The sequence below is a fragment of the Leptinotarsa decemlineata genome, unplaced genomic scaffold, assembly GCF_025532065.1.
Source record: "Leptinotarsa decemlineata unplaced genomic scaffold, Ldec_3_MD MMD2_tig00026282_RagTag_RagTag, whole genome shotgun sequence".
Taxonomy (NCBI): domain Eukaryota; kingdom Metazoa; phylum Arthropoda; class Insecta; order Coleoptera; family Chrysomelidae; genus Leptinotarsa; species Leptinotarsa decemlineata.
The window spans coordinates 17,124,717-17,138,389 of NW_027412668.1; the positions used below are offsets into that span (position 1 = coordinate 17,124,717).

The following is a 13,673-nucleotide window of genomic DNA, read 5'->3' on the forward strand; positions in this document are numbered from 1 at the left end:
AAAGGCTTTAGAAGTATCGAGCGCAAATATGAGTAACATACGCTTTCACTGTCAATATGTGAAAAGTGAAATATTCAAAAATTATTTCTGAACTGTTCTATATTATTTTGAATTGGATTCGAGCGTGTTATATTCATAATACTGTGGGATTATCGTGAAACATTGGTTTTCTGCCTATAGAGATTTCTTATAGCTGAATGAATAAAAGAGGATGAAGTAATTTCTCGATTCGCCTCTGTCATGAAAAATTTAAGTTGGTTGACGTTGGTTAGCTCATAATTGGCCATTATTATACAATAAAGCCTTTCATATGGTTTTTCTAGTGCCATGACTATATTTTGGAATTTGATGAATTCATTGCTACGTACTATTGGTAGGATTTAGTCAAACTTGCAACCATAGAAAATTTCGTTGGTGGGCTATTGAGGAAAATTTCTCACTCATCATAAAGAGTTGGGGCCTCAATTAATGTACGGAATTCGTGAAAGAAAAAATTGTAAAATTGGAGATGATGTTTCTGGTAGATATTTCTCAAGGAATACATAAAATTGAAAAATTTGGAGGCAGAGTTTCAAAAATTGAGTAAAAGAGTGTGATACGAAATATTCAATGAATTTTATAGTCTTGTAACAAAAATGAAATGATGAAAAGTGAAGAGGTGAAGAGCGAAGTTAAAGGGAGTGAGTGATATCAAAAAACATGATTCTGTTCGTTGAGAAATATGGTGCACTGAAAGTTTGAAATTGGTGCTCTTGATTAAATTGAATTCTCATGCTCAGATGAGTAATTTTAGGTCTCTGATTTCAGCGAGGAATTATTGTATATTTGGAATATTTTCTGGGTGTTGTGGGTAACAGTAGTGAAATATGAAGTATATGTTGAGTTCCTAAATATTGCAATTTGTTCGTAAATGAAACACTTTTCCCATTATACACACCTAGAATTCAAAGCAGTCCGTGTTCATGACTAGACTTCACAAAGTCTTTGCCGAACGAAAGTTTTGGCGATGTAACCAGTACAGTTTCTCTTTCATTATCACTGTCTTATTGCATTTCTATTTATATCTCTGATGTATTTTATCGTAACAAATTGCATTTGAAGTAGTCTCTTATGATAATCTCTGGCGTAGTTTGAATTCAAAATTGGTTTGTGACAAAATGGTTAAGGCTTTCGTGGTTGAGAATTTCAGTGTCACTATTTTTATTCGAATTTGAAGGCCGCCTATTTTTGGAATCTCTTCCTGAGCTCCGTTTATCGGAGATCATAACTGATGACACAAGTTGAAGTAAAAAATGAACATCCATATTAATTCATAGGATTTTGACAGTCTTCTGGGGTTTTGAAGTCATTTTGAACCGGCAGCATATTTATGCTGAAAAACAGCCCTGATCCGGGACTTTATCTGGTTCAATCAGGACTCGGCAAACTCAAAAACTACTGAATGGATTTTTATATGGTTTTTACCAAATGACGGAGTGATTCGAAAGGAAGATTCATCATATAGACCTACATATAAACTGTATAATTCACTAATATTTTGTATAAATTTGTTCAAATATGATGATGTTATCCATACGAAGTTGGGACGGCGATGTTACCCGTGCGAGCTTTCATCGAAAACCCTGTATAATTCCTTTGAGATATAACAAAACAGTTCATTACATATTGTGGTTCTTTTATAAGTCAACAAGAAAGTTCGCGAAGGCGGATGTTGAAATAATGATCACATGTGATGTAGTAATCAAAAAACTATTCGGACGTATACTATATTAAACCTTATCGCACTGAATACGGTAGTTACTTCAAGCATTTCACGCACATTTCAAGAATTTTTCACACCAAACGATTTAAATTAATGTTTCAGAAGTTATCGCAAAATTGAAACAACAAAATAAATTCCACCAGCCGCACAAACCGGTGCGACACGCTTGATGAGGAAAGGTTGTGAGTGCGTTGGTTTTGTTTTACGTACTGTACAATTTTGAAGTTTGAGGTCGCCGTTTTGTTTTGTTGTGTTCTCAGATATATAGGTACTCACCTCTCTGAGAATTGAAATTGGTAGCTATAAACATATTGGTCTTTATTATTATTCACGAGTTGATGCGACACTTTGACGAAAAAATGTAGGAACTCGTGCGAAAACAGGTAGTAATATATAATCTATATCCAATTTCTGTAATTTTTCTTCATTCAATGTAGGTGGGTTAGATTACAGGTGACATTTTATTTCATTAGAAATTGTATTGAGGAGCTAATGTAATCTGAATAAATTTGCAGCAGGTATCAAAAAAATTATTGATGCATTTGATAGCATTAGTAAATATAGAAGATTGTAAATTGGAAGGGGTTTTTTTAGGGGAGGAAAGGTTTTGGCTTTCTATTTCTCCAAAAAAAGTGTGAATGTACCAAAGCAAGGAAGACAGCAATTGATTTCAAAATAAACCCTTTACAAAGATGTGTACTTCATGCAAAGAATTAACTTTCAGACATAAAATGGAAGAAAAAGCATCTCGAAACAATTTCTCTCATATTAACAATAAATTACACGAAAGAAAAAATGCTTTCGAAACAACTACTTCTATATGAATATTGAAGTATACAAAAACACTTTTTTCTATTCAGTTTGTACTCCAAACATTCATTATGGAAATGAATCAGATATCATTCACATTATTACACAATATAGTATATGAAAGAGTTGAAATTTTACATACATGGAACACTGTCATCCTCAATGGCGGAAATTCGATGTTTCGAAATAAGGCACTTGTCTTATTGCCTCTCCAGCACCAATCTGAATAATATTATAAGATCCATTCATAAAATTACGACTTCATGTCACGAATAAGTTAAATCTATTCATTTCATCGATAACATGAGTAGATTTAACTCATTCATTCGTTTATTTGATTAAATCCCAGCCATAGGAATTCTGTTTAAAATGGATAGGAAGGAAGAAAGCAATCGATTTCAAAATAAACTGTAAACTGTACTCCATGCAAAGAAGTAACTTTCAGACACAATTTGGTTTCAGAAAAATTTTCTGGCTAAAAAGCCGACGAATACGATGGAAAACTGTATTAACTATATCCTTCTAAAGATCATTAGTATCCCAAAGCAAATATGTCTTGCTGATATTGAATAATCTTAAATAAAACAGTTTCTGCACCTGATCATATGGTCAAAAGTAGATTTAATAGATATTTCTTATGATAACATTAAAATACTTCTCCTAAATCCACTTTTCAAGGAGATCGTCTTATGTCCTTAGAATCATAAATTCGATCTTAATTTTAGCATAACTCATCTAAGCATAGTTGCGCCCCCGGCAAAATACATATTTGGCGTGACCTTAACAAATGCAATAAAATGATGTTGCTGGTCAATGTCGATTACATCCAATAAATCATTGAGGTGTCGATTCAAATGAAATAACGTATTATTAACATTTCCGAATCATGATGAGCGACGAGCATGACTCATTGTTAATTTAGCGATTGGTTAACAAGACATTAAATATTCTTGTTTGAAGAATACACCAACGCTGTGAATGTATGGTGAAGTTCGATTACACTAGCTAACAAATAAGAAAAAAAATTGCGACTAATATTATAATGGTTATACATGAGAGTTCAAAGCATCCTGACATTAAAAATTTTCCATCACGTAAAGATTTTCAGTTATAGTTATTTTCATTTTATACGAAAATTTTCACATATTATATGGAAATATAAGATCAAAACAAGAAAAAAACAATATAATTTGAGGATAACAGACTTTATTTACAATACACATGAAAAAACATTCAAATAAAGTATTTTGTGCATAACCATTTTGCATTTTGTTTTATCGTTTCACCTCATAAGGAACCAACAATAATCTCCCATTGTTGCTCCATTGTCATTTTGTCTTGGTGGAACCTTTCCCCTTGTTCGTCACTGACAGCACCCAAATTTTCTGGGAAAAAATTCAAACGGGAGTGCAAGAAATGGATTTTGAGTTACATGCGACATCCTATTCTGCAGTAGTTTCCAAGTAGTTCATATACAAGTGTTTCGTAATTTTCTACTTTCTGTTCCCTAAAAACTCCGAAACAATTATTTTGAAAGAACTCCGCGCAGCTAATTGAACATCACTTAACTTTTGATCAAACTGTTGATCACTTTGTAGTTTTCTAATTTGTGGTCCAACAAATATACGTTCCTTGAGCTTTGCATCACTTAATTTTGGAAAAACATGCTTGAGGTATTTAAACGCATCACCTTCTTTATCTAATGCATTAACCCCAGTTTAATGTGTAATGTAGGTAAAATAACGTTTTTGGGATTAACAAGAAGTATATTCTTTACGTTAGCTTGACCTGGAAATATATTTATCTCTCGGAGGCCATTCTTTTACTTGATAATGGCTCTGTGTTGCCCTACTACCAAAGGCAAAGAAAACAGTAAAACTTCGTAAATCCGTCCTGAAGACCTAGTAATAGTCCTATGACTTTTAGGTCACCACATATTTGCCACTTATACGTATTACATCTTATTGCATTTAGAATACGTGGCAAACATTCGTGTGTTTTTTTCATGGCAACTGCATGTGCAAGAGGAATAGAGGGTCTTCTGTTACCTTTCAGAAGGTCATCCTCGTTTCGTTCAGGCTTGGAGTCCAGCTCCCCTAACCTTTCGGCTAATTATTGGTCTCAAGAAGGACCAATGGGTTCATGGCTGATGGTATGACGGCATGAAGTCCTTAGACATCAGTGCCGCCCTTCACGGGATACCTTTACCTGGTTGGGGTGGGATGGATGAGAAAGTTGTTCATGCGTTAACGGGGGACATGAGGGCCTCATTCGACAGAGTGTCGGGGCCTTCTATATCGGGAGGGGTCGTCTACAGCATAATCTGTGGCATCCCTAACTAACGGTCTGTTACCTTTATGGAGCAGAACGGCTTTTAAACTTGTTTTAAACTCTGTGTTGCCAGATTTTGAACAATTTTCTCAATTTAGGGGAAAAGCAAATTTCGAATGTCGTGTTCATTAAATTTTTGTGAAAAAAAATAATAACTCAAAAATCTTACGTGTTAGGAAATTTTTACTATCATTTTCGCAAAGACCTGCTTTTGGCATTACAGCCGTAAATTGACTGTAAACTAGTGTTATTAAAAGAGAGATTTCAAACCTGACAATAATTACTTGCCAAATCGAACCTGTAAATTTATATCATTTTTTGAATTCAATGTGAAAAATGCTAGAACGAATGAAAAGTAGTAAAATTATGTGGGAGATCTCTGATAATTCGTGAGTCTGGCGACGGAATACTTTTAAACATTGACTCTTTCAAAAAAAATATTTGAAAGAAGTTTTCTTTTTTACAAAAACAGCCGCAACAATTTCGAAGCACATTAGTGGTTTCACATACTATCTTACATACTGTTCATAAGTTATGTTATATCTGTATGGTGACTGGGGATGAGATGAATAGTTAAGATTTTCAGGTGAGTTTTGTTCAAATCACTTCATAGCGTACATTGGATAAACAGTTCCAATCCATGAATATCAAAGTTGAACGAGACTCCGATTCCAAGAATATGTATGATTTTCGTATAAAAAAATTATTTTGTGAAGCTGTTTTTTAGTGAAGAATTGTTCCATTCTTGGGAAAGAAAGTTTTTGGCTTTCTACTACTCCATCTTGATACAAAAAAAAAGAAGGAGTCTTCCAAAGAAAGGAAGGAAGTAACTCTATACATGGATGTGAAGATCATGCAAAGAAGTAACTTTCAGACACAAACTGAAAAAAAGTCCTCCTGAAACAGCTACTTTCATATAAACATTGAATTATACGAAAGAAAAAATTCTTTCGAAACAAATACTTCTATATGAACACTGAATTATACAGAAGATATTTTTCTCTACTCAGTTTGTATTCCAAACATTCGTTGTGGAATAAAAATCAGATATCATTCACATGAGTTCTACTTTAAATGAATGGTAACAAATTGCACTAACATAGAACACTGCTATCCTCACTGGTATACACCGATGTTTCGCCTTAAGACACTTGCCCCAAGGCTCTTCAGTACCAAATTGGATAACATTATGGAAAATACACACACTTCATTCATGAATTACGATTTTTTAATGTCACGGAATAAGCTTGATCTGCTTATGTCATCGATGACATCGTAATGACATTCATTCACCTATTTGATTTAATCCCAGCCAAGAGGAATCTTATTTGAATTGAAGGGGTTATATTTTTTTTAGGAGTGATTACATCAACTTATTCTTCACTCATTTGCCTTCGGTGAATAGAACCTTACGGCATTTGATATCGTATTGTGTAGCCTAGCAACACTTTTTGTTTTTTAAAGCAATGACGTTTGAATTTTGACTTCTGACTAGTTCTCATTCGAAAAAGTTAATAGGAAATTCCACTTAAATATGTACGAAATATACAAGCTGTGTACATATACATGTACCTACATACGAAGCCAGTTAAAAAAATAAGGTTGTGTTCAAGTTTTTTGGGCTATGTACATTCAATTGGCAATTTTTTAATTTGTTTCATTTTGGTACCCCCGACTCGAACATATGTTCACAGTTTTAGCTGTTTAGCATGTTCGGTTAGTTGGTGAGAGGCATAAAAGTTATAAGTGGTCTGCGTGTTTGGTAATTTTCTGCTATCAAAAAAATAGATCGAGAGAATTTGTATCAAATTTTGTGTGGAAAATGGAATTTCGTACTCAAAAACACTTGAAATGTTGACAGTGACATACGGTTATTGTACTCTGAAAAATGTTTACAAGTAGTACAAGCTTTTCATAGATAGTCGAGAAGATGAGAATAACGACGCTCGTCCTGGATACCCCAGCACATCAACAACCGATGAAAATGTTGAAAAAGTGAAGAAAATTGCTATGGAGAATCGTCGACTCACTATTAGAGAAGTTGTTGAGGATGTCGGCATATCGGCGTAAAGCGTGTGGCAGCAGAGTTCGCTCCAAAATTGTTTAATTTTGACAAAAAAAAACCGTCGCATGAACACCTCTCAGGAGTTGTTGAATGACGTTAATGGCAATCCAGTCTTGCTCAAAAGGGTCATAACTGGTGAAGAATCATGGGTATATGGTAATGACATCGAAACCAACGTCCAATCGTTAAATGTAAGAGCCTACGAGAGTCGAGACTGAAAAAAGCACGCCAAGTTCGATTAAATGTCAAGATTTTGCTCACTGGCTTCTTTGATTACCGTGGCGTAGTTCATAGGAGTTCTTGCCACATGATCGTATACTCAATAAGGAGTATTATCTTTAACTTATACGCCGCTAGTGGGAAGCAATACGAAGGAAATGTCCGGTATTGTGGAAAAACAAATCATGACTTTTACACAACGATAACTCATTCTTGCTCGTTCGTGATTTTTTGGCCAAAACCAACAAAGTAATTATGCATCAGCCGCCGTATTCACGAGATTTGCCCCCCTGCGACTTTTTCCTGTTCCCGAGATTGAAGAGATCCATGAAAGGACTGCATTTTTCGACGTTTGGGGAGATGATGATTAAATCAATATTTTTTGAGAAATAAAAATCTACTTTATTTTCAGAATATACCTCGTATGCCCAACTACTCTTCAAACAACCCTAGTTATTATAAAAAAGACTACAAATTATGTTTTTCATATTTTTTAGACCATTTAAAAACTTTAGTAAATGAAAAATATTGAAGAACTATGGAATAAATTGAAATGAGTAAATCATCGTGTTTGAAGCTTGAAGCTAATAAAGTGTTATCCAACCAATAGAAGACAATGCGTTGGATTTCAAGAGATTTTGAGTAAATTTAAAACAATCAAGTTTGAGGTGCCTCTAGGTATAATATTGAGTCTCTGCTTTTTCACTGTCCTCAAGAATCTAATCTCTACAGATATTCAAGGCCAAATAGTTCTAATATTGATGATTATAGCGCGATCACATATAACTTTGAAATTTGGGCAGAACGATTCCATAAAATTTGCGCAGATTTCCCTGAATAAAAGCGTGGTTTGATTGAAATTCAGTGTGAAAACTCTTGATCTCGCCACTCGGGTATTGCCGGAAATGGAAACGTAGATGTGGCAGCGAAAGAAGCTGCCACATCTAATTGATAACTGATATCAGCTTCCCGCAAGATATAATCTCAGACGTTAGATATGAAACCCGACTAAATTGGGGGAGACTCTGGAAATAATTCTCTTTTAAATAAAAAAATCAATATTCAATAATCCACCCCACTAGTTGGTGGGGTTGTGGCCGAAGGCTTTACAAAAAACGGCCCAAGCGAAGCTCTCTGGCTTACAGAGACAGGCTTGTCTGGCTATCACTGGTGCCATCAGTACCACACCGTCAGCGGCCATGGAGATCCTTCTAGATCTACCCCCTTTCCACATTTTTCTGGGGAGAGAGGCTAGATGGACTGCATATATACTTGCCCATATTGCCAATTGCACAAATCAATTAAGTGCAGAGTGTAACAGACTGTTGGTTGACACTGGAAGTCACAGCATTCTGGAAATGACCTCTGACTTCATGCCTCCAACTGTCAACTACGAAATGTCTTATAAAGTACTATTCCCGAGTAGAGAGGACTGGATCCTCCGGGAGAAGGAAATATCAAGAGTAGATAGTTATTGGTTCACAGATGGATCAAAAACACCTTCCGGTTCTGGTGCAGGTGTTTTAGTCGCAGACCCAGCACAGAGATATCAATCTGCCTAGGAACTTATATGACTGTATTTCAAGCGAAAATTTACGCTACTGAATCAGAGAGAGATCGGATAAATCCAATCTCACACACAAGTCAATAAAAATATTCTCGGACAGCAAAACGGCGTTGGAAGCTCTTGGCTCCTACCGAGCAACGTCTCAATTGGTAGCAAATTGCTTTAAAAGACTCTCCTCGATAGGAAGACTTAACAGATTGTCTCTGGTCTGGATTCCTAGCCATACCGGCCTGGAAGGTAATGAAGCTGCTGACTCTCTTGCAAATGAGGGTGCTGCAAGCGGCTTCATCGGACTAGAACCTGTCATTGGCATCGCTTTGGGCTTTGCCAAACAAACATTGAACACCTGGATGGCAAGAAGATTTATGGACTTCTGGCAGAATGTTCCAGGATTGGCTCACTCCAAGGCGTTTATCCACCCTTCGAAGCTTGATACCAAACAGTTGTTGAACTACAGCAGGGATGAACTACGATGTTTAACAGGCCTTCTTACTGGTCAGTGTCATTTGAATCATCATATGCAGAGACTTGGACTGTCTGAAGACAGTGTGTGTCGCTTCTGTTTGGAAAATGATGAAACAGCAGAACATACAATTTGTGTCTGCCGTGCTGGGGACTGAATCAGGTTCTTAGAATTCGGCAGATCCGTACTCTTTTCATCTGACCTGAAAGACAACTTACCACACAAACGAATCGCCTTGGTTAGGAAGCTGGGTTTATTTGTCCGAGTGTGAATAGGTGTGAGCCACAATAAACCCTTGCGGGTTGCGGTGGAGGGTCGAATAGACCAACTTACTTTAGACCTAACCTAACCACCCCACTATCCCCAAAAGTATCCCCCATAGAGAAAACTTCAACTTTTTAAGATTTTACGCCACCACCATCACACGAATGAAAATGAACCATGGTGAGTTTCCTGCACATCTCCACAATGATGTGCACATTGATGCTCATGTAACAATTTTTGTAGCGGATATAAATCTCATCCTATTCATATGTCCCAACTTCGAACTGTACCGGACGGATTTCTTAAATAATTTGCTTTCGTCGAATGTTTCGTTTCCAACCAATATAACAGTCTTTTTAGCTACACTCAATGAAAAAATATACAACCTAATTCTATCATTAATAATTAAATCTACATTATCAATATAAAACGTTGTAACTCGATTGACTTGAAAATTCTGTGGCAAAATAAACTCCGGTTTGATGTAAGGGGGGAGGGTTTAAAAAAACTGATCTCACAAATTTTTCCATTATTCGAATAATCTCTCAGCATATTTAATATTACCTGCCAACTCTTTCCTTTAAGGAACACAAGCACTACAGAAAAATCCTTAAGGCGCTCTTAGAGCGGTGCCTGTGCGAAAAGTCCAATTATTCAGGCTTAATGATCGACTCCAATCTCGGATAGAATAACAATATTCGCAAATTGTCAAAAAAATCACAAAGTGATTTACAAAACAGCAATACGCGTTTCACCATACAATAGTTTCCTCAGACCTGTTCTTAAGAACACGTCCCAAAAATGAATCTACGGTTCTTCTGAATTCAATATAGTATGAGGTTCACTAGTTTTTATTGATTATAACTTCACTTGGTGCAATGCTCTGAATAGTTTTGTATTATCCAAATTTTCTATTTCATTATATCTTTCCTTAAGTGAATAAATGAAAATCACTGAACCCATATGGTAACCCATTTGGATACATACTTTTAAAAAACATGAATGAATATTCCTTTCCACTATAAACTCAACAAACATTTCATTTTCCAGGGTTTGATCGACATCCTGAAAACGAGCAAAATAGATGGTTTAGAAATAAACCTGAAAAAACTAGATTCCAAAAGCGATATCAGCGACTTCATCTCAACAGTCAGAAGTAAACTCGGATCAAACCTTTATTTGGCCCTTTCAGTACCCAGCAGAGCCGAAACTTTGGCGAAATACTACGACTTCAAAGCACTCAGTAAACACGCCGATGTTTTCATTCTGCAAACAGCGTTTCTGGGAGCATCCAAAAATGTTACTTTCCACCCAAGTAGACTTTCCGGATTGTGGGACATGCAAAACACGGTAAGTGCTAGTGTTAAAATTGAAATATAGTACTTGTATTACATTGCCTTTTGTCAGAATATTTGTAAACCAAAAGACATTTTCACAGGGGGTAATTATTTGATTGATAACACTGCTCGCGCTTATTTCGAGTAAAAATGATTGGTATTGTGCATTTTTGTCTGTCGAGTTAAAACTTAGCGCTCGTAAAATGCTTCGTTTTAATATCGCATACTCTGCACTTTCATTCATTTGCGATATATCTGTATCTGTAGAGTAGGGAGGATGAGTGTAGGCACACAGCACTAAGTCCACATGTGACCCATTGTGCATCCTCCCAAGGAGTTGTCCTGTCCTTCCCAGGAAGGTGGGCAGGTCACTAGGAGACAAATCCTTTATATCGGCAGGTGTAGGCCAAGACTAGCCGAACACACACTATCCTTTTGACGATAACTCCGGACACTCGCATATGACATGCCTGACAGTTACATCTTCCTGTTCACACATCTTGCATAGAGGTATGTCCACTAGCCCTATATTATGGAGGTGTTTTCTTAGTTGCAGTGGCCAGTCAAAAATCCTACTGTAAGCGTAAATTTATCCTGGTCATCGCCAGATATTTTTTCGGCGCCAGCTTTCCAGGGCCGGGCAGGGTGATCCTAGCCATATATATTTTCATTCCATTGAAAAACATTTGGTATCCTAATAATTTTTTTGTATCTATAATATATCAACATCGACAATTTATTCATTGTTGATACAATAATTGAAGCAGAAGCATCAGGAAATACAAATCAATTCACAAAATTCACAAAATAAAAAAGAAACACCTCAAAGGTGCTGCTTCGTTCCGTCTTGTTCATATAAGAGGACATATGCCTTCTCACTCACAAGCGATTTTGGTGAAATTGGGGACACGTTTGAATCGTTGTATTCATGCCACGTGCCACTATATGGGTGTCTGCAATATGCTGTGTAATGCCCGTTGTAAGTAGTCCCACTGTGATTCGAAAGAGCATATAGAATATAACGACAAGGAGCCACATTGTCTGCTGCATAATTGCTCATACATAATCTGAAGAAAAGTCAATGGCAACTTCAGTTTGCCTGTGAATATTTCCGTTGGAGATAATATTTTTATTGAGTTATTGAAATACGGTAAAACTTATGGATTGATAGGAACTTATTGCATTTTCTTCTTTTCTTGCAACAAACTACTTCTCAATTTTCTATGTAACCAAATGCCACTTCTAGAAAGTACTTTATCATTGGTTCTCTTAGCAGTGTTACGAAAATAAACAAGAAATTAATACGTTGTTTTCAAATTCATATGAGTATTGAAAAGATAAGAAATGCAACCTTCTTTATTGCCAATCAATGTGTATTTCTATGTGTATCTTCCCATGCACGCTTAGATTCATGTCAGCACTGAATATATATATATATATATATATATATATATATATATATATATATATATATATATATTGAATAACAGTGAAACAGGTGGAATTTCTTTAAATTGATAGGGATGTGTTTTTACGAGAGACTAATTATTGGTAAAGAAAAGTTTTGCCTTTCTTACCCTCCATCTTTTTACAAAGAATGTGATCATCTTCCGGAGAAAAAAAATCAATTCCAAAATGAAATTTTTACAAAGGAGTGTAGATCATGCAAAAAATCAACTTTCAAACATGAACTGGAAAAAAGCCATCTTTCATATTATCATTGAATTATACAAAAAAAAAACACTTTTTCCTATTCTGTTTGCACTCCAAACATCGTTATGGAATTGACTCTGATATTATTCACAGGATTGCTACGAAATTCTATTTTTTTCAATAGTCAAATAGTATTCAGTTATGACATGTAAAATTCTGCTCATAGAAATACGTACATCTTTATTTATTTCTTCAAATTAACATTTGTTCACGAAAAGGATTTGTAGCTTTAATAACTTCCAATAATTATATGCGAGCGCTTTCGATAGCAGGCTGCACTATCATTTACATGACTCTACTCAAACTGAACGTTTTATCTTCTTATTTGTTCTTTTATAGGGTTAGAACACCTTAGTGTTTGTCCTTTCCTTCCATCCGGATGTCTCTTTAGATTTTTCTGTACTTAGGTTACAACTGGTAATATCCTTTGTGTTGGTGTGTTTATCGAGGCTCATTGTTTCTAGGAATATGTATTGTTTTGTGAAGTATATTGAATTTTAGGTGTTAAACTCCACAAAACAATACACATTCCTAGAAACAATGAACCTAAGAACCAAGAACAGGAAAATTTCAAGAGACATCCGGATGAAAGGAGAGGACAGATACCTGCACTAAGGCGTTCTACCCGAATAATAATAATAATAGTAATTATAATAATAATGAGTTTTTTGTCCATCAAATAACAAGATAATAATAAAAAACAAAATAAAAGAGAGAAAAATAAAAACACTTTGTATTTGATTGCAAATGGCTTTTTGTTCAGATCGCGAATTTGCATTCGCATCTGCTCATCCACTAATGCCGAAAATGTATAGAAAGAAATAAATAATGGTTTGAAGAGAAGAAAAGAAGAACGAAAGAAATAAAAAGTAAAGAGAAGGTAATATTAAGCTGAAACCTTTTTTAGGATTCTCGCCGCGGACCTAGTTATTCTGAATGCTGAACAGATGTTGTTCAAACCTACTTTTAAAAACAGTTTCTGACATGTTTAAACAATTGTTTTCCCATTTATGGAGATAATTTATTGTGAAGGAGATATTATAGGAAAAAGATCGTTTGAATATTTCCTTTTTATGTACAGGAATGTAAGGTAAAATACGTAAGTAGGGAGGATTCCTATATTTGAATATTTTAAAGAATAT

The 13,673-nt window shown here is 35.4% G+C and overlaps 1 protein-coding gene across 1 annotated transcript in view; it reads left to right on the top strand.

The window, feature by feature from the left end:
• The window catches only part of LOC111509648 (uncharacterized), a 72,408-nt gene that overhangs the window by 10,767 nt on the left and 47,968 nt on the right, over nt 1-13,673 (top strand). Inside the window, exon 2 of the mRNA XM_074179927.1 lies at nt 10,532-10,831. Coding sequence (XP_074036028.1) covers nt 10,532-10,831 — 300 coding nt within the window. The remainder of the gene's footprint in view (nt 1-10,531; nt 10,832-13,673) is intronic.